Source organism: Phyllostomus discolor, chromosome 3 (assembly GCF_004126475.2).
Source record: "Phyllostomus discolor isolate MPI-MPIP mPhyDis1 chromosome 3, mPhyDis1.pri.v3, whole genome shotgun sequence".
Taxonomy (NCBI): domain Eukaryota; kingdom Metazoa; phylum Chordata; class Mammalia; order Chiroptera; family Phyllostomidae; genus Phyllostomus; species Phyllostomus discolor.
The window spans coordinates 160,979,026-161,006,297 of NC_040905.2; the positions used below are offsets into that span (position 1 = coordinate 160,979,026).

The 27,272-nt window shown below is 32.8% G+C and overlaps 1 protein-coding gene across 3 annotated transcripts in view; it reads left to right on the top strand.

The window, feature by feature from the left end:
* Positions 1-27,272, top strand: part of KIAA2026 (KIAA2026 ortholog) — a 137,479-nt gene that overhangs the window by 61,736 nt on the left and 48,471 nt on the right. For all 3 annotated transcript variants that reach the window (XM_036021657.1, XM_028527423.2, XM_036021658.1), the window contains exons 3-4: positions 7,912-9,329; positions 21,889-21,968. In XM_036021657.1, coding sequence (XP_035877550.1) covers positions 7,912-9,329; positions 21,889-21,968 — 1,498 coding nt within the window. The remainder of the gene's footprint in view (positions 1-7,911; positions 9,330-21,888; positions 21,969-27,272) is intronic.

The following is a 27,272-nucleotide window of genomic DNA, read 5'->3' on the forward strand; positions in this document are numbered from 1 at the left end:
AAGAAACATTATGGGAACGGCAGGAGCTTGGTGGGAACTACATCAGCATGAAAAAGGACACAGAAACTAGGAATAAGAATCAGTCGGAAATGAAGAATAAAAGATCAAATGAATAATACAATAGAAGGAATTAAAAGTAGGCTAATAAAGCAGAGGATTGAATCAGTGGTTTGGAAGACAATATAGAAAAAACCCTATCAGAGCAACAAAAACAAAAAAGAATTAAAAAAAAACGAGGATCTTTGGAACATTAACAATATCTGCATCATAGGGGTACCAGAAGGAGAAGAAAGTAAGGGATAGAAAATCTGTCTGAAGAGGTAATGACAGAAAACTTCTTTAACCTGGTGAAAGAAAAATATCACACAGGCTCAGGAACCATAGAGTCTCAATCAAGACAAAACCGAAGAGACCCACACCAAGACATATCATAATTAAAATGACAGTTACAAGACAAACAAATAATCTTAAAGGCAGCAAAAGAGAAGCAGTTACCTACAAGGGAGCTTGCATGAGGCCGTTTAGCTGATTTTTCAACACAAATACTTCAAACCAGAAGGGATTGACATGAAGTATTCAAAGTAATGTAAAGCAAGGACCTGCAACTAAGACTATCACTTAAAACTGAAGGCAAAATAAACAGCTTCTAGGAAAAAAAATAAAAAGAGGCTAAAAGAGTTCATTACCACCAAACCAGCATTGCAAGAAATGTTAAAGGAACTGCCTTAAGAAGAAATAGAAGAGCACAGGTATAAAGAAAAAAAATAGCAATGAGTAAGTACCTCTAAATAACCTTAAATGTAAATGCATTAAATGCTCTAATCAAAAGATAGCTGAATGGATGAGGAAAACATGACCCATACATATGCTGTTTATAAGAGACCCAGCTCAGAACAAAAGATTTACAAAAAATTGAAAGTGAAGGGATAGAAAAAATATTCCATCCAAATAGAAACAAATAATAAAAGCTGAGATAGCAATACTTACAGCTAAAAAAGTAGATTTCAAATCAAAAGCCACAAGAGACAAAGAAGGTCACTAATAATAGTAAAGGGATCAAACCAGCAAGAGGATATAATCCTTGTAAACATATATGTACCCAATATAGGAGTAACTAAATATAATGAAAACATCTTGGTGGACATTAAGGAAGAGATTGACAGCAGTACGGCCTTAAAAGGGAATTTTAACACCCCACTGTTACCATTGGATACATCTCCCAGTCAAAAATCAGTAAGAGAACAGTGACCTTAAATGACTTATGATCAAATGGATTTAATTGGTATTTACAGAATATTTCATCCCAAAGCAGCAGAATACAAATTTTTCTCAAGTGCACATGGATCATTCTTAAAGATAGACCACGTTGGATACAAAATAAGTCCTAATAAATTCACGAAGATTGAAATCTTAATCAGCCATTTTCTCAGATCACGATAGCATGAAACTAGAAACCAACCTCAATATAAAACTCAAAAGACATTCAAATATATGGAGGCTAAAGAGCATGTTACTGTATAATGAATGTTATCATTGAGAGTAAGGAAGAAAAAAAATTACCTTCGAACAAATGAAAATGACCCCATACAACAACCCCAAATCTGTGGGACACAGCATTAGCAGTCCTGGGAGGGAAGTTCATAGTCTTGCAGGCCTACCTTAAGAAACAAGAAAAATTTCAGGCAATCTAACCAAAACTAGAAAAACAAGAAACAAAGCCCAGAGTGAGTAGAAGGAAGGAAATAATCAAGAACAGAATGAAAATAATGACATAGAGACTAAACAATTGAAAAGATCAATGAATCCAGGAGCTTTTTTGTTGAAAAGATAAAATTGACAAATCTTTAACCAGGCTTATCGAGAAAAACAGAGGACCCAAATAAATAAAATCAGAAGTGAAAGAGGAGAAGTAACAGCTGATATCACAGATGTACAAAGGATTGTGATAAAATACCATGAACAACTATATGCCAAGAAATTGAACAATGTAGGTGAAATGGATAAATTTCTGGAAACATATAATCTCGTATTCCAGATCCAAAACTGAATCAGGAAGAAGCAGAAAACCTGAATAGACAGATAACTAATGAAATTGAAGTAGTAATAAAAATACTCCCAACAAACAAAAGTGCTAAACCAAATCACTTTACATGTGAATTTTACCAAACATTCAAAGAACTAACACCTATCCTCAAACTATTCCAAAAAATTGAAGAAAAGGTAAGATTTCCAAACTCTTTTTATGAGGCCAGTGTTAGCGTAATTCCAAAACCAGACAAAGACACAACAAAGAAGGTTCAGTTATAGGCCATATCTTACTGATTCTAAAATCCTCAACAAAATGCAGGAAGCTGGATCCAGCAATACATTAAAAATATACACCATGATGAAGTTGGATTTACTCAGAGGATGCAAGGTTGGTACAATAGTGACAAATCAAATAAATGGAAGCATACAGAGTCTGTTCAGAAAGTATCCATCCATGTAGTACAAAAAAATCGGGATTTACTGAAGAAGATACAAGATATAACAAACACTTTAATAGGATAATGATGCCTCAGTTTCCTTCAAAGTAGGCACCTTGCAACCTCACACAGTTCTCCCAGCATCTCTTTCACTGTTCAAAATCCTTTGCTGGAATTACCATTAGCTGCCCTGTTATATTTTCCTGAATCTCAATAGTGGTCTGAAGCCTCTTCTCTTTGCAATAAAAAAAAAAAAAACACAGTTAACATGATCTTGATCTTGGTGTGACTTTCCCACTCCACCTTTGGGTATGAAGAACCAGGTGAATTCCATTGGGACACTGGGCCTTTGTTTCTCGTGATATCTTATTGTGGTTTTCATGGGTATTGTAGTTGTGGACTCACAATTCATCTCTCATTATGACCTTCTTGAGGAAATCTATATCATTGGTAGCAGCTTGAATCAAGTTGTCAGCATCTGCAGCACGATATTCCTTCTGCTCTGGTACTAACAGCTGTGGAGTGAATTTTGCCACAACACTTATCATACTAAGATTCTGCATCAAAATCTCAGACATGGTAGTTTTTGGAATCTCCAGATCAGTTTCTAGGTCTTGCACTGTCATTCACCGATCTTTGTTCATTGCAACTCATACATGTTCAACATTCTCAGGTGTTTTGCTTATTGTGGGCCTCCACTATGTGGATCACTTTCAACAGATTCTTGACCATCTTTGAAGCATTTACACCACACTTTTATTTGTACTGCACTCATTGCATTGTTTCCAAAAGCCATATGAATCATCCAAATACTTTCAACTGAGGAATGTTCAAGCTTAATGCAAAATATGATGCAAATTCATTGTTCTACTCCTTCAGTCATTTTGAATGCCATAGCCACACAGAACACATGCTTGCTCAATAGTGTCTCCTATCCCCACTGACTACTACAGTGGAGTTGTCATTGTTCATGCATGCGCCTTCCAGTCTACTCTGCTTGACTGCCAGGTTACATCGGTGTCATGTAAACCGTTCTTGTTTTACTAACAACAGCTGGACTTTTTCCACACCAACTTTGTGTACTGTGTTCATGTATTGGAAGAAATAACATCATTAAAATGCCTATACTACCCAAAGCAATCTATAGATTCAATGCAATTCCTATTAAAATACCAATAGTATATTTCACAGATCTAGAACAAAAATTTATATGAAATCTAAAAATACCCCAAAAACCACAGCAATCTTGAGAAAAAAAAAAACATACTTAGAGGTATCACAATACCTGATATCAAACTATACTATAAGGTCACTAATAAAAACAGCCTGGTACTGGCATAAGAACAGGCATATAGATCAATGGAACAATACAGAGTGCCCAGAAATAAAACCACATTTTCATGGTCAATTAATATTTGACAAAGGACACAAGAGCATATAATGGAGTAAAGATAATCTCTTCAATAAATGGTGTTGGAGAAACTAGACTGGTACATGCAAGAAAAAATGAAACTAGACAACCAACTTATACCATACACAAGAATAAATTCAAAATGAATAAAAAAACTTAAATGTAAGTCATGAAACCATACAATTCTTAGAGGAAAACTTAGGCAGTAAAACTTCAAATGTCTTGCATAGCAAAATTTTTGCCAGTGTTTCTCCTAGGGTAGGGGAAACAAAGGAAAAAATAAACAAATGGACTACATCAAATTTAAAAGCTTCTGCATAACTAAAGAAACCATTATCAAACTGAACAGGGAGCTCACTGTATAGGAAAACATATTTGCTAATGATACATCTTAGAAGGATTTAATTTCCAAAATATATAAAGAACTTACATGATTCAATGCCAAGAAGACCAACAATCCAATTAAAAAATGGGCAGAATTAACTGGAATTGACTCGACTCCAAGGAGGACATACAGATGGCCCATAGACATGTGAAAATATGCTCAACATCACTACTTATTAAAACAGATGCAAATTAACACCACAATGAGATATCACCTCACACCTGCCAGTATAGCTATTATCATCAGTAAATCAACAAAAAAGTGCTGGTGGGGATAAGTTGAAAAGGGAATGCTAGTGCACTGTTGGTGGGAATGCAGACTGGTATAGTCACTGTGGAAAACAATATGGAAGGCTCTTAAAACGATTTTCAGCCAGCAATTCCACTTCTGGAAATATATTCTGAGAATCTTGAAACACCAATTCCAAAGAATATCTGCATCCCTACATTCATAGCAATGTTATTTATAATAATCAATATCTAGAAACAGCCTAAGTGCCCATAAGTAGATGAGTGGACAAAAAAGCTGTGATACATTTATACAACAGAATACTATGCAGCAGTAAAAAAGAAGGAACTCTTACCCTTTGCAGCATTATGGATGAACCTAAAGACAATTGTGCTAAGTGAAATAAGCCAGTCAATGAAAGACAAATACCATGTGATCTCACTTATATGTGGACTCTAATGAACAAAATAAACCAACAAGCAAAATAGAGTCAGAGGCATGGAAACATGAAACAGACTGACAGCTGTAAGAGTGGATTAAGGAGGTGGGGACTTTTGCAAGAAGGTAAAGGGATTAGCCAAGAAATATATGCATGACCCATGAACAGGACAGTGGTGTAGGGATTCCCTGAGAGAGTGTGGCAAAGGGGGAAAAATTGAGGCAACTATAATAGCATAGACAATAAAATATAATTTTAAAATAGTTCAGCCCTGGCTGGTGTAGCTCAGTGGATTGAGCGCAGGCTGCGAGCCAAAGTGTCGCAGGTTCGATTCCCAGTCAGGGTACATGCCTGGGTACAGGCCATGACCCCCAGCAACCACACATTGATGTTTCTCTCTCTCTCTATCTCCCTCCCTTCCCTCTCTAAAAATAAATAAATAAAATCTTTTAAAAAATAGTAATAAAATATTAAACCTAAAATTCTGTCTTTTTTAAACTTACAAGTATTATTTTATGCTATGTCTATATAGAGTAACCTATACCACTTTTTTGGTCTTTTCCTATCTCTTATCTTCAGTAAAGGATCTCTGTCATTCCATCTGATGTACAAATATATCCTTTAGAATTTCCTATAGGTGGAGTTCTGTTTATCACACATGTGAGTTTTTGTTTGTCTTCATTTTTTAAATTTATGTTTGCTCTCAATGGAAACTTACATTGATAGTTACTTTTTAAGTTCATTTAAAGATACTTCATTGTCTGCTGACTTTCATTATTGCTGTCGAGCTTATTATAAATTTTTTTAACTTTTGTAGTTTTGATATTTAGAAGTTTTTTTTAATTCTTTTTCAAAACTGCCTTGTTTATGATCTTCACCTTACACATGTTTTTAATTTTTTTCCATGTCCTGTAATTTATTTGAAGTTTTTTTGGATCATATATTTTTTTCTGTTCTTCCATGGTACCTTATTTACTTTTATATTTTGTTATCTTTGACAATGAACTCATTTCTTGTGGCACTGTCAGTGAGATTTTTGAAGATCTAGGTATAAGGTGCATGCCTTAAGAGTTTTTTTTTGTGGGGTTTTGTTTTTTTTTTTCTGTTCAAAGAGCTGATACAGTTTTGGAATGAGACCACATTAAACTCATTCTTAGTGTGATGTTTTCCTGAGCACCCTGGAAATATGAATGTGGGCAAAAAATTCACATGAGATTCAACTTATAGTTATACATTCTAAGGATTTTTTTTTCTGTTCACGACTTCTATTTGTGAAGACAATTTATCCTTATAGTCCCTTAGCTGGGGACAAAGGAAGGGACTGAGATTTCTGGTACACCCTCTTACTGATTATTCAGACTTTTGGAGTCCCAGCTTTGTACAGAAGCTAGATTCTGCCAGTCTACCACGACCCTAATTCAGTAAAAACGTAAAGCTATTCAAAACTGTAATCACATTTGAAAAAATTGCAAAATTTTAAAGAATATCTAGCATTGTTTGAGTGTTCAGATGGCGGAGGAGGCTAAAGGGGAGAAAAAATGGGACAACTGTAATAGCATAATCAATAAAATATACTTTAAAATAAATGTAAAAATACATTAGTCTTAGTACAGTCACAGAGTTGTGCCACCATCACCACAATTTTAGAACATTTCATCAGCTCAAAAAAAAAAGATGTGAACTGTCAAAACTATTTTCTCTGACCTCCCCAATCCTAAGAAACCACTATTCTATTTTCTGTCTCTGTAGATTTGTGAACATTTCATATAAATGGAATTACACAATATGTGGGCTTTTGTAGATGGCTTCTTTCAGTTTAGTATCATGTTACCAAGGTTAATCCATGTTGTAATATTTATCAGCACTTCATTTGCTTTATTGCCAAGCAGTATTCTACTTTATGGATATGCCACATTTTATTCATTCAGGAGTTGATAAAACATTTGGAGTGGTTCCACTCTTTGGCTATTATCAGTAATGCTGCTATGAACATTTACATACAGGCTTTTGTGTGGGCATAAATTTTCAGTTCTTTTGGGTTATAAACCTAGGAGTAGAATTGTTGGATCACAGGATAACACTGTTTAAACTTCTGAGAAACTTGAACGCTTTTCCAAAGTAGCTGTACCCTTTACAGTATATGAAGTTTCCAATTTATCCACCCTTTTACCAATACTTGCTATCTCTCTTATAATATTCATCTTAGTGCGTTTAAATTGGTATCTTATTGTGGTTTTGATGTACATTTCCCTAATGGGTGACAATGTTGAGCATCTTTTCATGTAGCTTGTTCATTTGCCATACCCTCTTGGGAGAAATGTCTATTGAGGTCCTTTGCCCATTTTTTAATCTAGTTATATCAACCCAGGAGGCATTTATTTTTTATATGCTATCATGTCATTGTTCATCATATGCATATTTTTATTATTGCTATTGATTATTATGTACAATGTTCTGATATTTTTGTGTTTATACATGTTACTCATAATTTTAAGGCTATATAATACAGCTAGCTTATTTTCCAGTTGTGTAATACAACTTCTTGTTTTGTTAACACTGACAACACATAACTTCTTGCTTGTGTTGAATTATTTTCTTAGCATAACTTTCTAAGAATGGAATTAAAAGCTCAAAGGACATAAACAGCTCCTATATGATGCCACATTACTTCTAAAGAGCACTAAACTGCTTTGTTTAATAAACATGCTTTAAATTTTATTTATTTTGAAATTGATACACATTTTAAGAATTTCACTTTGAGTGGCAATATTGTTAATCCTCTATCAATAAAACTCATGATCAAGTTAAGTGTGTATTATTTCATCTAAAAAAATGGTACATGTAATGGGATACTTTGTACTGATACTGAACACTGGACAGCCAGTTGCCCAGTTAAGTAAAGATAAACGTGACATACTTAAATTTATTATTTTATGTCATTCTCTACTTTAAACAATAATATATTTTGTTAAATTTTCTTTAGGCTTCGGGAGCAGGAGAGAAAAGAAGCAGAAGAAGCTAGTCAAAAGGAAATGGAAGAATGGGAAAGAAAACTTCTAGCTCAAGCAGCTCCAACTTGTATGGAGACCATGTGGGAAATTCCAGCTATTGGACATTTTCTTTGTTTAGCCCAGCAAATTCTAAATTTGCCAGAAATAGTCTTTTACGAATTGGAACGTTGTCTTCTGATGCCTCAGTGTAATGCTTTTTTATCTAAAATAATGACTTCTCTATTAAGTCCTCCTCATCGCAGACCTACTTTACATCGAAGACCTACTTTGCCTTACAGGACCTGGGAAGCAGCACTGAGACAGAAAGTACAGCAGTGGTACACTGCTGTAGGGCAGACTGAAAATCCCAATAGCTGTGCCGAGAAACTTGGGTTGTGTCCTCAGTTTTTTAAAGTTCTTGGAGAAGTTAGTCCATTGGAAGAAAAACCTTTTCATGAACTACCTTTCCAACAAAAAGTGTGGTTACTTAAAGGTCTTTGTGATTTTGTGTATGAAACACAAAAAGAAGTTCAAGATGCTGTACTTGGACAGCCTATTCATGAATGCAGGGAAGTTATCCTTGGTTACGATTATTTGGAGAATGCTTATGTACATTTTCCACAGTTCTGTGGTGCAGATGTACGGATTTATAAGCAAAGACCTTTTCAGGCCCCTGAATTTCCAATTCCACCCATTAAAATACAAAGAGTACCTCGGATTAAACTGGAGAAATTGAAGTGTGACTATTTTAGTACAAGTAATGGAGAACATAGAGGTAGTAGAGAAGGCCTGCCCTCTGCCTTCAAGAAAGAACAAGAAATTAATTTTGATCCAACTTGCTGCCCTGCTAAAATGAACTTGGATAATCATGACATCCCAGTTGAAGTGGAAGTGAAATCCAACTGTGAAATTAGAATTCATAGGCCATGTGAAATTAAGAAAACTGGTTGTTGTAAAGAAAATTTAGAGAAAGCAGGGAGTCCAGGGGAAGTTACTGGCTTTGGAGAGCCTCTCAGTCCAGGTGAAATAAGGTTTATAGAAAATCATGAAAGATACAGTGAAGCTTCCAGAGTAAAGCCTGAACCCAGTCCATTAAAAGAGAATGCTCTCAAGTCTTGCCAAATGCATGTAAATGGAAGTCACGGAGATCATCTGGAAATTAACTGCCACAAAGTTGTAAGGGATATTCTATTAGAGCAGTCACTACAGAGCCACAAAAAACTCAAGCTAACTAAAATGAGAGCAAAAAAGAAGAAAAAGAAAAAAAAGAAATTAAAAGATGTTTTGAGTGAAAACTTACAAAGAAAGCGGGAAGGTCTTCATTCTCTTGCATTCAAGTCTTACAAACCTGAGATCCAGAATAAGTTATTGATCATCAAAAAGAAAGCAAAACACAAGAAGCACAAATCTGGTAAGCTAACACAAATGGGTAAGAATTACATTTAAGTGTTTTCCTTTGGTTATCATTAACAGATTGAAATGCACATAGATGCACCTGTGCATGCATGCATGTGTATGTGTGTGTAAAAGTCAAGTTTTATATCATTCCCCATGATTAAAACCCAGAGCAGAAGAGGTTTTATTACTAACAATAACAACAACAAAACCACTGGTACAATGCATTTTAATTTAATTCTCAGCTGAAAATCTTTGGACACTATGTGTTTACATTTCTTTGGACCAATATCTTTGTAAATGATGCTTTCCATCACTGATGAGAAGTGATTTTTCCCTTGGGTAAGGGCAGTGCAATGCAATGGGAAAAAAACACATATCAGGAGAGAGCATTCCCAGAACTAAAGTTCATAGCAACTAGCTTCTTAAACCAAGGTGAGTAAGATTATCTTTCTGGGTCTCAGTTTTTTCCCACATCATATATTTTTCAGCACTCTGTTTCAGTATGTATTTGCATATCCAGGAAAATGTTATGAAATACAAGGAAAGAGCTATATCAACTAATAAGACATGAATCATAATTTTATAAAAGGATTTATAAGTTTGTCTTATACTGGATTTAAATAATATATCTGTCTCAAGTCTATTTAAACAGTAAAACAAAAAAATATAAAGTAAGTATAGTCGTTGGTTGCTGTTTCTTAATTACTCAGGTGCTTTTAATTTTCTTATTCTTAGCCTTTTAATCAGTTTAAATGTCTCATTTAAAAGCAGATAATTGACTTAATTCACCCTAACAAAAAGTTCCTGATTGAGAAAAACTTGAATAGCGTACTAAAATAAGTTGTGGTTTATCATCATTATTTGTGCAATTCAGTTTTCATTACTTCCCTCAGTAACAAAGATAATTAAGATTTGGCAGTAATTTGATAATGAGTTAGCAAATGAGGGAGTGAATTTAGTTTAGCTGCTATAGTAGCTATTATACCTTAGTTATTTAAATCATTAAATACAATTAAATGTATTTTTAAGTGTGTATATAGTGTATCATTGATAAAGAAGTAGTATAAACTTTGCTTTCAAGAACAGGCTTAATTCGTTGAACTGAAAACTGTAAAGTGGTCCACATTGATCCAAGCAATAAAAAGCTATAATATTTTAACTTTCAGAAATAAGCCTTTTAAATTTACAGGCAATCCATTAGGCTATATAAATTTAATTTGATTGATTCGGCAAGTTCTCTGAAATGTTAGTCTTTGAAATATTAAATAATGTTTATAAATTTGAAATGTTTTCTAATTCCAAAGTATGTAGTATTACTTTATTAATACCATTATTTCCTAAAACCTTTTATTGTTTATTTATGACCTACTGTTCATGTGTTCAAAGTCAATTATGAATTAAAGTGGTTAATAAAGTAAAATCATTATTGATGTAACAGAATAAAAATATTAATTGCTACAGATTGGATTTAAATGAATTTATATTGTAACCAAATAAAGTGTTGCTACATTTTTGAAATACAAGTATAGAATGTAGATCAGAAAGAAAATTTATGATAGTTTCAGTTCCTATTGTAGATAAGTGAATGAAAAAAGTCAGAAGCAAAATCAGCTTTTACTTGTGTACCCTCTCTGTGCCTATTTAGTTGAGGAGGAAAGGCCTACAGGCATGAAATAGAAGAAAATAACATACTTGCCTATATACATTCTCATTTTTATCTTCAGAGCAAATTTTAGAAAGTCAGCCTTCAGTGACAAAAATACTTGGATCTGGCAAATACAGTTTCTCTGTCTGTTGTTAGCACTGGGTAAGCATAGGCCAATTCTCTTTCTTTATCAGATACTGAACTTACTGTCATTACAGTGTTACATAAAATGTTTTAATAACAACAAAACATTTGTTTTACATCATTTTGTCCTAACCTTTATTAGGCATGAGACACTGTGTAGCCTTTTATAGTCAGTTTAGGGCATACTCTTAATTCAGTATGTATTTCCTTTCTCTTTTTTAAGAGTGAGTTACATTGTCACAAGTTTGGGAGCTGTTCCTCTTACAGATTATAGATTCACATTGCACATTAGTACAGGTCCACAATGCATTTTATGAAACTCTTGTACCATATATGTTTTGGAATTCAGAAATCTTCAGATTTTAGAAGGGTGTTAGTAATGTATATGCTGTTTATTAAGTAACATCCTCACTGGAGCTTGGGGCATCCCCTGTAATCATATACATAAATTCTACAGGGAAAAAAATGTATGAATAGTCAGAACAAATGCAGACCTCCTAACTGTTCAGGTCAGATTTGGCTACCTTACCAATTATTTTTTAAAACCTTAGTTTTCAGAATCTTTTGGACTTTAGAATTGTGGATACATAATTGATTCTGTGCCTGTATGTTAAGCACTTTGGAAAGTCTTGAAGAAAAAGAACTGTTTAGTTTTCTTTAACTTGGTGTTTTTCAATTTTATTTGAACACATAGCCCTTTTCTTCCCCCAAATAATACTATTGCGTAGAATATCCTTTGAGATAAGCTGTGTCATTAATGACCAATTTGTGAACCATAATTTAGAGTGTACTGAATTCTCCTTGTGGTTAATCTGGTCCCTTTTCTGTTTTAATTTTTGGTTTAATCTCCAAGTTGATTAAGTCTTTTTATTATAACAGGAGATAATTTTTAGTAAAAGGCACAAAGGCAGATTGGTTGAAAATGATTTGATAATTTTAATATAGTACAAGGCAGTTTTGCAACTTATAAGTATTTTTATCTATTTTTCAGAATTGGAGTTTTCTTCCTGTTTTTTTAAATTTTGAATTCATTTTTAGTTATTTAAGCATGTTTCTTACTCTTGGAAACATTGTAAAATAGAAAAACATTGACATTTTCCTCAATGTGCATACTTACAGCACCAGACACTTCTTGTTTATAATACTCATTTATAACATTTATTCATAACAGTTACACTTATTTCTAAGTTATTTTGGTTATTATTTCCCCCCTACTCTGTAACATTCTTTTTTAAGACTTGATTAAAATTAAGTTTAACAATTAACATAGCAGTAAATCTGAAAGGATAGTAAGTTGTCAGCAAAAGTGCTTTTGAGAAGTCAAGCATTGCTTTACATAGATGAGAAAGATTAGAAAATATTTATATACCAGCAAACATATGTGGTTAAACTTATTTTTAATATGTATTTTGTCATCATAGAGTTGATTTTAGGGTTGAGTTGACTTTTCTCGAAAGGCATTTTCCTGTAATAGTCAAAAGTTTACTTAATATAAACCTTGGAAAGACCATTGACTAGTAACTTTGAGACCATTAATTTGGATTATAATGTATTATATTTGTTAGTCTTTATTACATAGAGCAGTGTTTTAATGGCTTAAAGTTGTAAACTGTATTTGCCACTGGAGATTAAACTTATGGCCAACCTTGGGATCATTGATCCTTTGTTTATGACCTCTTGATCTTATAATTAACTAGTAATTATATGTAAATTGAGAGGTTTTTTTTTTAAGGAAGGAATGTTATTACTCCTGTACTAGTTCTGTCCAAGTGAAAATCAGATACATAACTTTAGTAGATAAAGACACAAAGTAACTTCTTTCTCCTACAGTGAATCTGTTTCCAGCCTGAGGAAGCTATGTGATAGAATTACTGAACATTTTGAGTACAGTTTTGAAAATGATGATGTCATGAACAAATGACAAAAAAAGAAGCCCAAGCTTTGACTGTATAAAGATTAGCTTTTCCGTTTGTTTGTTTTGTTTCTCAGTATTCCATAACATTCTTGAGGACAGAAGGATTATTTCTGGTTTTGATTTCCTAGCACTTAGCAGTGTATAGGAATCTATTGAATAAATAAGTATACACATGTAGTATGGTCCACCAAGATATAACTAAGATTAACCCCTTAATATGTATCTTTCATATCCTTTTCAAAGTATTTATATTTTTGAATAGCATTGTATTGTACATACCATTTAGCAATCTGCTTTTTTCTCCCACCTAATAGTGTACTGTGAACATCTTTGTGCAATAAGTAGATTTCTGCAGTATCATCTTAAATAACTACACAGGATTCTGTTATGTGTTTTCTGTGGTTATTTAGCCAATCTTGTTATTAGACATTTTGCTTCTTTCCAATAATATACTATTATAGATGGTGTAGAGCAGGTAGAGTTGGCCGAAATTAATTAGAAATTTAAAAAATTAGAAGACTTTTTATAAAGCTTGGAGAAACACAGAAATTGTTGAAGATACATTAATTATTACAAAAAGCTTATGATGTTTTAAGTTACTCATTACAGCCAATTTGCTTTGGAGGGTTTTTTCTTCCTCACATTGTCATTATTTTTAACCAGGTGATTTTGTAGTAGCTTTTCTAAACTAATTAAAAGAAATAAGGCAAGTGGCATTATTCTCTTAGAGGTGAAGAAATTAAGATTCAAAATGGTAAATAACCTCATTTTATAATTGTTAAGTATATGATAAAGACTATACAATAAAATGTCAAGTAGAGGGCAAATCAGTGTGTGCTAATAGTCTAGGAACCATTCTGTGAGGAAGACAGGCTTTGAAAATAATGCAGATTGGATAGATGAAAAATGGTTAATGTGATCAAAACCATGGTGATATAATTAAGTCAGTTGTCACTGAAAATATTAACACAGAGAAACACTTAAGGAAAAGTTGAGGTTTTAGAAGTTGTTTGAATGATGAGAATGTGCCATTTTTGGGGGATATCTTTCTAGGCAGGTGGTACTAGTTTAAATAATTAAATCATGAGCCCAGTACAAGCAGAAGAACATGAAATATCTATAAAGTGTATAAAAAGCAATGAACTGGTTTATAGGGAATGACTGAGAAAATAAATCTGCAATATTTGGTTACATCTCGGCCCATATTTATAAAAAAGATTGTATAGTTCTGTGTTGATAACACTGTAGAATTTAACTATTGTGTCTTTATGGAGAAAACTTTTAGAAGACCAATTCAGGATGCCAAGGTATAAGAGAGTAAAAGGATAAACTTTACTCTGTGTCCTTTAATTTTATTACCCTCTATTCTCACACCATATCCTACCCCCACAAAAAAAAATACTTACCTGATGCTCACTGTGTGCCAGGCACTAATTAAGCCTTTATACAAATTGTCTCATTTAACTTTCATAAACACTCCATAAAGTAGATGCTATTATTTTTTCCCATTAAATAGATTTTATAGATTTAAAAAGAGAAGTTTATTAATGTATCCAAGGTCACCCAGCTAATAAGTGGCAGGATTAGGAGAAAGGATCTTGCAAGATAATTAGGACATCGTTTAATAGCTATAAAAAGAATTAGGTGAAGGAGTAGAAGGTATCTTCAGAAAGAGGAAATTATAAATCCAGATAAATGATTATATGACTTTTTTATAACAGTGACAGACAGTAATAACACTTTGAGAGAGATACTGCAATAAGTAGCAGAATTTGACAGCTGATTCAAAATTCTAAATTAAAGGAGAAAAAAGAAATAGGTGTTCAGCAGTTAATGAATTATGAGATAGGTTTTATAAATTGTCAGTATGATTAGAAATCATACTTAAAATTGCCATGATTAGAAATCTCAAGAGAATAGGAGGAAATTAACTGTTTTATTAAAAACCAAATTGCTTACTTAGAACTAGAACATTATGGAAATTTCTGTGGAATATAGAAATATTAGTTCAAGATTTATATAAAATAGTTCAATGTTTCTATAGAACATAAGTATTAGTTCAAGACATGCACATATAATAAATAAAAGTCAAGTTTCGACTCTAGTTGTAGCTTAACATTCTAAGCACTTCCCAGATGTATTATTTAATAATACAAATGGCATTGGGTTTTTACTTTTAACGGTGATTAATTTCTTATTACTCATTCACTATGATTCCTAAAATGAAAACACTGAAAGAGTAGGGAATGTGTTGGGATCATTCTTAAATGTGGGAAGGCCAAATCTAGGAGGGCATTTGAAGTGAAAGTCCCTGAATAGTCCAAGGGGCCAGGGGTGTTGAAAGACAGGCAGGGGCATCCAGTTGAAGGAGAAAGGGTAAAGATGATCAATAACAGACTGTAGAAAGAGGTGGATTGGGGGTTATAGTCACCATTTTTCTAGTAAGAAGTATATCTCCACATTCTAGAAGAGTTTTGTGCCTAAATTATAGTGTAGTATAAAATATATTTCCAGTTATAATTTCCCTCTCAAGTTGGCCTTTTTTTTTTCTCTTGAACTATTCTAAGTATAGTTTTAAAAAGCTTCATTAGGCTGCACTTGTAACAAAAGTTACCAAGCCATGTTAAGGTGTTCTTATCCATTTTCCTGGTATAAGCAGATACTCAACTTTTTTGCCCATGTCTGTGTTTTAAGTTCAAGAATTAAGTTGAAATTCTGTGTATATTTTAAACTGTTCCTGACTTAGGCACAATCCTCGATATGAGAATTACATTCTGTTTTATGGGACCAGGTGACTTAGGGCAGTGGAAGTCCACTGGGAGGCAGTATGTAACTTCCTGAAACAAAAATAGATTACCAGATAAAGGTTGTATGGTTTTGTAGTATTCCATGCTCCATTTTAAAATTAAGAGCCAATTTATATTGAAGAATACAGGAAATTTTATGTTCAAATTGTTTTTATGAGGGTATAGACTGAAGGTATTAAGTAATAGTGAATGTGCGAATCTTCTAACCCTAATAAAAAGGAAAGCTCTGAAGTCAGTTGGGAGCATTTTATTTCACTGCAGAAAGTTTGAAAGAATGCAATATTTTACTACTAAAAAGAGCACAGCGTTGAAGTGAGATAAATCCAGTGCAAATACATACTCCAGTGCATGTTAGCTACAAGGCCTCCAATGATTTATTTACCTGTTTATAGCCATTTTCTTTATCTGTTTAAAAAAAAAGGTGATAGCTACCTTGCTGTGTCATTACAAAGATTAATTTGAATAGCAAAGCATAGTACCTAACATGGTACTTGGCAGGTTGTAGGAATCAATAAATGGTAACTATGGTTTTTGAGAGGTTAGAATTGCATAATAGAACTTGGACTTTGGTATTAGGATCCCTGTCTGTGCTGCTTACTTACAGGTGACACTTGAATAAGTAAGATCTTTTTGATCTTCAATTGTCCCATATTAAAATGGGGGATTGCCTACCTTGGAGGGTTATTTTGAGATTTAATGAGGTAATTTATATAAATCACCTTACATAGTAAGCTTTCAATAAATGTTAGTTTTCTAGTACCACTCCTAGGTCATGTTGTGAAAGTCTGGAGAATTGTGTAAATTATTTAAAGTTATTGTCAATGTTTTTTTTTGTTATAAAATGGTCTCCAGTGGACCTTAAGCATGGTAAACCTGCTCCCTTTTCCTATCCCCAAACTGGTGAAATTTCTGATGAAGAGTAAGATTCTTGTGTTTAAGGATCATTTCTCATATATGCTAAATGCTGTAAATACAAAATAAATAATGAAATTTCTGTTATCAATAATTCACAATCTAGTCCTGGCTGGTGTGGCTCAGTGATTTGAGCACTGGCCTGTGAAACAAAGACTCGCTCGTTTGATTCCTAGTCAGGGCACATACCTGGGTTACCGGCCAGGTCTCTGGTTGGGGGCACTTGGGAGGCAACCGCACATTGATGTTTCTCTCCCTCTTTCTCCCTCCCTTCCCCTTTCTCTAAAAATAAATTTTAAAAATAATAATTCATAATCTAGTAAGGAAGACAAACATAAATGGATCACTATAATACTGTTCAGTAAGTGTTACAATAATTGATATATGTACAAAGTAGTGGTAGAAAGAGGGCATAAGCAAGACCTAAAATAAATGCATATGTTAAAAGAATTTGAAGAAGGTTATGATAAATATTTTGTTTAGACTCTTAACATCATAGCTAGCTATGGTAGAAAATAACTAACATTTACTGATCACCTACTGTGCCTACCAGTAGTCTAAACTCTTTACATGTTTTAACTCATTTAATTCTGACAAAGTAGGTAATGTTTTCCCTGTATTACAGATGAAGAAACTGCATAAGAACATAAAGCAGTTGTTCATGGTCTTCCAGCTAGTAGGTTGTTATAGCTGGTATTCAAACTCAGGTAGTTTAGTTCTTTTTTTTTTTTTTTTATTTCAATCATTGTTCAAGTACAGTTTTCTCCCCCCTACTCCCGTTCCAGCCCCTCCACCCAACCCTCCCCCCTTCCCCCATTACCCCCCACCCCTAGTTTTTGTCCATGTGTCCTCCAAATTTGTTCCTGTAATCCCTACCCATTCCCCCCTGAAATTCCCTCTTCTCTCCCCTCTGGCCACTGTCAGACTATCCCCTATTTCAGTGTCTTTGGTTATATTTTGCTAGTTTTTTGTTTTGTTTTGTTTTGTTGTTTAGATTCCTGTTAAAGGTGATATCATGTGGTATTTGTCTTTCACTGCCTGGCTTGTTTCACTTAGCATAATGCTTTCCAGCTCCATCCATGCTGTTGCAAAGGGTATGAGCTCCTTCTTTCTTTCTGCTACATAGAATTCCATTGTGTAAATGTACCATAGTTTTTTGATCCATTCATTTACTGATGGGCATCTAGGTTGCTTCTAGCACCTAGCTATTGTAAATTGTGCTGCTATGAACATCGGGGTGCAAAGGTTCTTTTGAGGTAGTTTAGTTCTAAAACTCAAGCTTAAAAGCACTATGCAGCACTACCTCAGTTATTTAATAACATTTAAGTATCCAATGATATGGTGAAAGAAAATGCCCGGTAACCACCTCAGTTTTTTTTTTTCCAATTATACTTTACATTTAATATTATTCTGAATTAGTTTTAGAGGTACAGGTAGTGGTTAGACAATCATATACTTTACAGAGTGGTCCCCCCTATATTTCAAGTACCACCTGGCTCCATTTATAGTTATTGTGCTGTTATTGACTATATTCCCTATCCTGTAATTTACATCTTTGTGACTATTCTGTAACTAGCAATTTGTGCTTCTTATTTCCTTCATCTTTTGCACCCAGACCCCTAATCCACCTTCCTTCACCCAGCCATCACTCTGTTCTCTGTATTTATGAGTCTGTTTCTATTTTGTTTGTTTTTCTTTAGATTCCACATATAAATCAAATAGTATTGGTCTTTCTCTTGACTTAATTTACCTACCACCTCAGCTTCCTAATTCATTCAAATAGCATGGCTGCTAGAATTAACTGAGAATTCAGTACCTGAGTTTAGTGCTTGTATGGCAACAGTATGAAATTCATTGAGAATTCAAGGTTGACCTCTGTTATGCTGATAAATAAACACAAAATAAAGTGATTTTAAAAAGCTAGTTATAGTAGTGCTGGAGTTGGGGGTGGGGAAAGGAAGAGCTGAAGAATTTTGTTTTCTTCAAATTGGTGTTTTATAGCCTTCCCAGCTTTAGATCAGTAAGGTTATTAAATCTTTTCTCATGAATTTTAAATAATAGTAAAGGTGGCATATGGAGGAAAGGCACCCTGGCTTTGAGATCCATGAGTCCCCTTGAGAGATGTCTATTGCACTGTTTAGAAATCAGTTAGTAATTACTAGCTACATTTTAGAGATACCAAGAATTTAATCACTTTTCCCTGAAAGTTGCTTGTTTAAACACCCCATCCACTTACCTATTTTTATAGGAGTTAGTTCTGGTGTATAGCTACTGTGTAAGCACAGAAGCAAATAAAAAATTATCTTAGCTTATTTTAATTTAATTAAAAGCAAACACAAGTGAAAGCAGGTTGATAGTTATTAGAGCCAGACAATAAAACCCATGTTCACCTCAATGACTCAAAATTTGCAGTTCAAGCATAGTGAATGCATTTTATTGAGTTAGAAGTTTGCCTATATTACCATTCTGTGATATAATTAAAGAGGAATACAAAAGAAAATACAAGTAATTTGTAAACTGAAACTGTGCCTTGTGGCTATCTGTAAGTTGAATAAAATGTTTCAATCAAATTGACTGTTTTCAGTGAGGAAATTGAAACAACCATCACAGACCTCCCCAAAAATGAAGGTCCAGGACCAGATGGCTTTACTAGTATATTTTACCAAACATTCAAAGATGTGATACCTATCCTCAAACTCTTCCAAACAATTGAAGAGACAATACTTCCTAACACATGTTATGAAGCCAACATAACATTGATACCAAAATCTGGCAAGGGTAACAAAAAAGAGAAATGCAGATCAATATCTGATTAATACAGATGCAAAAATCTTAAAATACTAGCAAACTGAATACAACAATACATTAAAAAAATACATTGTGATCAAGTGGGATTCATTCCAGGGGCACAAGAATGCATATACAAATCAACCAATGTACTATACCACATTAACAAAACAAAGGATAAAATCACATGATTTTTTCAATAGATGCAGAAAAAACATTTGATAAGGTACAACATCCATTTATGATTAAAACACTCAATAAAATGAATATAAAAGGAAAGTATCTCAACATAATAAAGACAATATATGACAGACACTCAGACAATATTATACTGAATGGTTAAAAACTGAAATCCTTGCCTCTAAAGTCAGGAACGAGACATGAAGGCCACCCTCATCACTCTTACTCAGCATGGTTATGGAATTCCTAGCCAGAATAACCAGGCAAGAGAAAGAAATAAAAAGCATCCAAATTGGGAAGGAAGAAGTAAAAGCATCACTCTGCAGATGACATGATTCTGTGTATAGAAAATCCTAAGGACTCCACCAAAAATACTACTAGAAACAAGTAAATATGGTAAAGTAGCAGGCTACAAAATCAATACAAAAATCAACTGTTTTCCTATATAGTAACAATGAAACTTCAGAGAAAGAAATGAAAATAATTCTGTTTGCAATTGGAACCCAAAAGGATAAAATACTTAGAAATAAACACAGTGTGTAAAGGACATACATACTAAAAGCTACAAAGTATTATTAAAAGATAATTAAAAAGGCACAGTGAAATGGAAAGATATTCCACGTTCATGGATTAAAAGAATCAACATAGTTAAAATGCCCATATTACCCAAAGCCATATACAGATACAATGCAATCCCTATCAAAATCCCAATGTCACTTTTTAAAGAAATAGAACAAAAAAAATCATAAGATTTGTATGGAACCAAAAAGACCACAAATAGCAAAAGCAATCCTGAGAAAAAAGAATAAAGCCGGAGGTATCATACTATCTGATTTCAAATTATACTACATAGCTATGATAATCAAAACAGCATGGTATTGGCAGAAAAACAGACACATAGACCAATGGAAGAAAATTGAGAGCCCAGAAATAAAACCACGTGTGTATCAGCAAATAATTTTTGACAGAGACACCAAAAGCACTATGGAAAAGAGAAATCCTCTTTAATAAATGGCGCTGGAGGAAAGCCACATACAAAAGAATAAAACTAGACTACAGTTTGTCTCCATGTACAAAAATTTATTCAAAATGGATCAAAGACCTCAATGTATGATCTGAGACAATAAATTACATAAAAGAAAACATAGGTAATAAATTCATGGACCTTGATCTTACAGAAAGTCTTATGAATTTGACCCCTAAGGCAAGGAAGTACAGAGAGAATATAATGAATGGGACTGTATCTAAATAAAAGGATTCTGCACAGCAAGAGAAACTGACAACCAAACAAAAAGCAAACAATTGCATTGTTTGCAAATGGGAGGTATTTGCAAACAACACCTCTGACAAGGGGTTAATATTCAAAATACATAAAAAATTCATACAGCTTAACACCAAACAATCCAATTAAATGGACAGAGACCTGAATGACATGTTTACTTCAACATGATCCTTACTAAAAATAGAGGTTATATGCATGTATATTTCTCTGTTGTCAGGTAAAAGACAGAATAGATATACCTCAGTATATGCTATGAATTTGATTTTTGAAAAATACAGGTTTATTTTTCCCCAGTACTTTTTGATTGCACAAATGATTAGGTGCACTTTAAAGGGAGATGTTTACTTTGTTTTAAAACTGGTTACTGAATACTGCCAAAGGCAGCCCTTGAGGAAAGATTAGGTGAATGCGGAACTAAAAAGATAGACATTGTTTCCTGAGCTATTGAGAGTATTTTTACATTGGATTGGCTAAGTAGACCATCATAGTCTTCAGAGTATAATTCTATGCAGGCCCCTGAGTACGAAAGTTACTGTTAAAGGTAAGGGTTTTTTGCCTTACGTGACCTCATTTTAAGTTATGATTTAGATTTTAACTGAATTATAGTAATGTGACTTTTTTTTTTTTACCAAACCTTAAGACAATAGACACTGACAGTGTGCAACACATTGGAGATTTTAATAGTTTTTCTTATATAAGGAAAACAGCATTTGTTAATATGTCTGTTACAAGTAGTTACAGTTTAATGTTTGCTCTTACTAGGGCTTGTTTTGATTCATCATTTGTATTTGACTCACTAGAATCCATCTGTTATAATTTAACTTTCAAGGTTCTGTGTAATTTTTTTTGTTAATGGGCTATTAACAGCATTAAGAAGCTTTTCTCTTTTAATCTTAAAAGGAAAAAAATCCATATCTAAAAAAGCAATCACAAAGAAGAGGAAAACTGTCACAAAGTCATCTACTGTACCAGAATTTCAGGTAAGAGTTTCAATTTTCTCTCAATATTTTTTAGTTTAATTTTTGTGTTGGTGTTTGTATTGTTCGTCAAGAAATTGGCTAAATTTCTCATAGCGCACACACACTTTCAATGAAATGTTTCCAACTGACTTTTCCCTGCAAGCGCAGACAGAGCTAGTACTTATGAGGTAATCTGCTAGTATTTCAAAAAAAACTGTTTTTATGTACTATGCTGTTTTATAGAAGTAGTTTTAATAGAAATATATATAAAAGTAAATGTGTAAATAAAAGTCTCCCAAGAGCAAATTATATATGTACATGGATATATTGCCTCGGTGATCCATTTTTATTTATTTTGGCACTGTAGAAATGGTAAAGTTGTTAATTTGAAAAATAATTCTTTTAACTCTTTGCTAGATATAAACTTTAGAGAGAATGTTAACTAAAGGTTAATTCAATTGTCTTTAAACATTTCTACAAAAAGAAAAAAGTAATTATATGAAGAGGTTTTGTTTGAAGTACTAAAATAAGCAGAATCTCACTCTAATTAAATATTCTATCTTCTATTTTGTGAGATGTGTTTTCTTCAACAAATAATTGTTTCTTTAAAAATTTCTTTGTATTAGTGTATCCAGTCCATTTCCAAAAGTTTTATAACCTAATAGTTCATTGCCAAAAATAAAAATTATGTTAAAATAAGTTTCTATGAGTCAATTCAAGTTAAAGAAGAAAATGAAGGAGTAATAACTATGAAAATGTTGATAGTATGTAATGTGAGTTTAACAGTTACATATATCCAGAAATGTAAACACATCTATTTTTCAGTAAAAATCCTACTTTTGGAAATGTTTCTTTGAAAGTTATTAATTAATAAAAGTTTAATATTTTTAAATGAACAGTGAAAGAAAATAAACATGTTTTTCTTTTAGTATTTCAAAATAGAAATTTTTAATGATATTCTTAATGATATTCTTAGGATGATTTTTTTAATATAAAGTAAATTTGGTTCCAGCATATTCAGTAAAAAAATGTGTATTTACTATTTACTTAGAGGCCTTTCTACCATTGCTTGTGCATATTATTTAATGCGGGTGTATAATAGTATATCATCATTCTTCCACTGATGTCATGCTAGTCTTTGCTATTTATCCCTCTCATTTTTTTTTCCTCAGTCCCTCAAAGTATTTGTCCTGGGACTATATATCTAAGAACAGATCTGACCTGATGCTGATACTTGTCTCCACTCGTTTCTTAGTGAATGGACTTTTGTATGTAATAATTGTCATACCAGTGTTTTAAAATAAGCAGGTGGTATTCATTAGTGAATCATGAAATCAGTTTAGTAGATTGCATGACCAGCATTTCTTTTGTAAGCTAACAAAGTTAAAATAGAAAAAAAATTCTAAGAGTCTATCCAAGATAGTAATAATATTGTTTCATGAAACTTTCCAGTCGTGTGTGTGTGTGTGTGTGTGTCTCACTGGCATGCAATGTAAAATGTATTTCTGACCATGGGTTGTAAGGGAAAAAGTTTGAAAAAAAACAGTCTTAAGTGATGCTTTAGTCAGTTATTGACAATTTGCTTACCCCCTCAGAAACTTAAGGTCAAAGGACATGTTTTGTTAGATTATGCTGTTTTAAGTAAATCAGTAAAGGAAGGAGGGAGGGAGGAAGGGGGAGAGAGAGCAAAGAAAGACTTTTTCCTGGTTCTTAGGAGTGTGTGTGTGTGGCTAAAAATGGGAAATAGACTATGACAACAGTGGTTCTTATGCCTAGTTTACAATTTGAATATCATGGTATTAGTCATAAAGAAAATGGACACCTGTTTCCCAGAAAATAGGTCATATGCTTCAAATAAGCAAAGAATAGTAGATAGCATTAGTCATATGCAAAGTTTTGCCTCTTAACATAATTTTATGTAAAGTTTGTTTCTTTAATTATTCAGAAGTCCCTCACATGTAAGAAAACTTACTGTTAATACAGGGTCCTGCACAAATAACACCCCATTTTTATTACAAAATCTTTTGTTACAAAAATCATAAGCATGTAATTCTGTAACGTAACAATATCACACTCAAGCACACCATATAACATTTTAGGTAAAATGTTCGAGTTGCTGTCCATCTCATGCAAGACATTCATATACCCTACCAACCACACTCAAGCAGTCATCATTTCTGCAGAACCCTATATATTAAAGAAATGAGTTTATTTCCTTTGCAAAACCTCTTAACATTATAGCATTTAGCACCTCAGATTCTGCAAATTATTTTATACATGTTTTAAGTATCAAATTTTAATATTAAAACACTTTATAGAAATATTTAGCTGGAAGATTTACTTCCTTCTACTCATTCTAAAAATGCTTTATTGCTTGAAATAATGAAACTGTTGGTGGATGGGTAGTAGATCGCTCTTACAAAACCTGACCTGTTTGCCAAAGGACTGGTCATCTTAAAAATGTCAGTAAACATGCTTAGAGAGAAACATCCAGGGATTAAATTATGAAGTTTTTTTTTCTAAATCCTAATGAATTAGAGAATCCTACTTTTTACTTCAACTAAGCTAGAAATTAAACTTGTCTGCCTCTTTGCTTCCAGAAGAGTCCATGTTTATTTGTATACTACACACCTAATATCTATACCTTACTTTAAGAAAATAATGATCCCATCCCTACTTAAAGTATATACTTGTAGGTTATTCAAATGGTAAATTGGATTGATTTTTTTCTATATACTGTAAAGGGACAAACCATATCTGTGTCACTTTTTCCTAAGTGATGGCAGTGGTTCTCAAACTTTAGATAGTATAAAAATAATCTGATACCTTTATTAAAAATGAAAACACCTGGGTTCCGTCCTTGATTCAGTGGGTGTAGGTGGGTACCACTAATCCCCATAGTGGTTAAGTATATAGATTCTGAAACCAGGCTGTTTGGTTTGAGTGCCAGCTTTACCACTAACTCTGTAAACTTAGTTAAGTTACTGAACATCTTTATGATTTCAATTCTTATCTGTACAATGGGTAATAATAATACCCAATCTCAAAGGGTTGTTGTGAAGATTAAATGATAGAGCTTACTATTTTATGTCTGTATTATTTATTTTTCAAATGAGCATGCTGGATGCTTCAAACAAGAAAGTCAGTTAAGAATCGATTAAGAGTATGTATTATTAGAACTTGACCACTTTTTCCAGCTACTTAAGGCCTTGAAATACATCTTACAATTGGCCATGTTTCATAAACCATGAAATCTCATGATTAAACGTATAAGAATTTGAAAAGTGAAAAAAAAAACAATATTATTTGCATCATTGTATTTAACCAGAGGAAAAAACTTATGCTTAGTGATACGCTGAGTTACGCAGTTGGTCTATAGGGGCACTTGTCAAATATTTCTAATCAAAAATAGTTGCCAAAAATTAGGAAATATTTATTTTTAGTACTTGGCATATTGTTTTAAGCTTTTATGTCACATTTAACAGTTACTTATGGCTTTGTCAAATTGACTAATTTAGTTTTGTTTTTATCAGTTTTATAATATAAGAAAGACTAATTTGACTGAGAAGTGACATCAGTTTTGTTAATAAAATTAATTTTTACCAAGCCTTTTAATTTCTTTAATATTTGAGAGAGAAATCTAATATATGAATTTTCTTTTTGTACATAATTATAGCAAAGTCATAGAAAGTATTTTTAAAACTTAGTGTGACAAATCTCAATAAGATGAGTGTTTAAAATAATTTAAGAGTCCTGGCTGGTGTGGCTCAGTGGATTGAGCGCAGACTTTGAACTGAAAGGTTGCCCGTTTGATTCCCTGTCAGGACACATGCCTGGTTGCAGGGCCAGGTCCCCAGTTGGGGGCATGTGAGAGGCAACAGACTGATGTTTCTCTCACATATCAATGTCTCTCTCCCACTGTTTCTCCCTCCCTTCCCCTCTCTCTGAAAATAAATAAATAAAATCTTTAAAAATAAATAAAATAATTTAAGAGCCTTAGTTACCATGATTCTGTTTTTCATTGGTAATCAACATTTTTCATGTAATGCGTACTTGCTCCTGTTCTATATGTGTCATTTATCATAAAGGCTGCTTCGCAGAGAGAATCCAGAATTCACCTGCTAAGACTTAGAGTATTGCTTTCAAATGTAAGCATAAACTTACTAATCCTTTAATATACCTCTAAAAAATACCAATAACTGTTTCTCCATTTAACCAATGAAGAAACTTAGCAATATGAAGTAATTCCTACCCTCAATGTAACAAATTTGGACCAAAATTAAAATTAATGTAACTACTTCACTACATTAAGGACCTTTTGATAACATTATTATTTTGAATTGCTACCTCTTAAGTATTTCCAAAATTAAAAAATGTTTTAATTTTTAAATATATAGTACATTCAGAGAAACATGTATTTTTAATCACATAGCAGTAAAAAATATTTTAACTTTGTAAACCAGATTTATTTTCACATCACACATATCCTTATTTATAAGTTTTGGAGTACTCATTGCTGGTATGGTTATCATAAGAAGTGAGAAGGACTTTTCCTGTCCTCATAGTTTTAACAGATGTTAATATAATTTTAGTTTAAATACGATACAGATTTTGAATTTGCACCCTGCATTTAGTGATCTGCTTATAGTTTTCATAATAAATTATAGAATTGTTTTATTAGAATGAGAGTGAACATGATACATTTCATCTGGATCTATTAATTTTGACTTTTCTATACTGTATCCCTTTGCTTTTTAATTTACTATATTAATTTATTTTATGCTACCTTATGTCCTTTTTGGAACAAATAAAGTACTTATCTCTCAAAACTATTGAGTTTATCCCCAAAGAGCATAATTTCTAGCTTGAAGTAGTAATAAAGTAAGAAATGAATTATTTTATAATTTTTGAGATATGCTTATAGAGTTCTTTTGATTTCTACAGGACTTCCCCTCCACTAGATACAAGCATTTCTGCCTCATTTGAAGAGAAGACCTTTTAATATTTACAATTTAATAGAAATGAAAGGTTAGGTATAAACTGAATTCCAAAGCTATAGTACATTTTCAGTTAGTTTTATTTTGTTTAGAAGGACCCCTTGAAGAACATGATATAATGGGAGAAGAATGAATCCTAAATTCTGTGGTTCTCTACCAGTGTGTTTTCTTAGGTTAGTAACTCTGTTAGTTTTAATTAGCATGTATATGAATTGGAAGTACACCTTTCTAGACTAAGCCAAGGTGTGGACCAAATTACATATTTTTGGTTCCTTATAGCTCATGGCTCTGTCATGGGTTGTCATGTATCAAGTGAAAGGTTAACTTG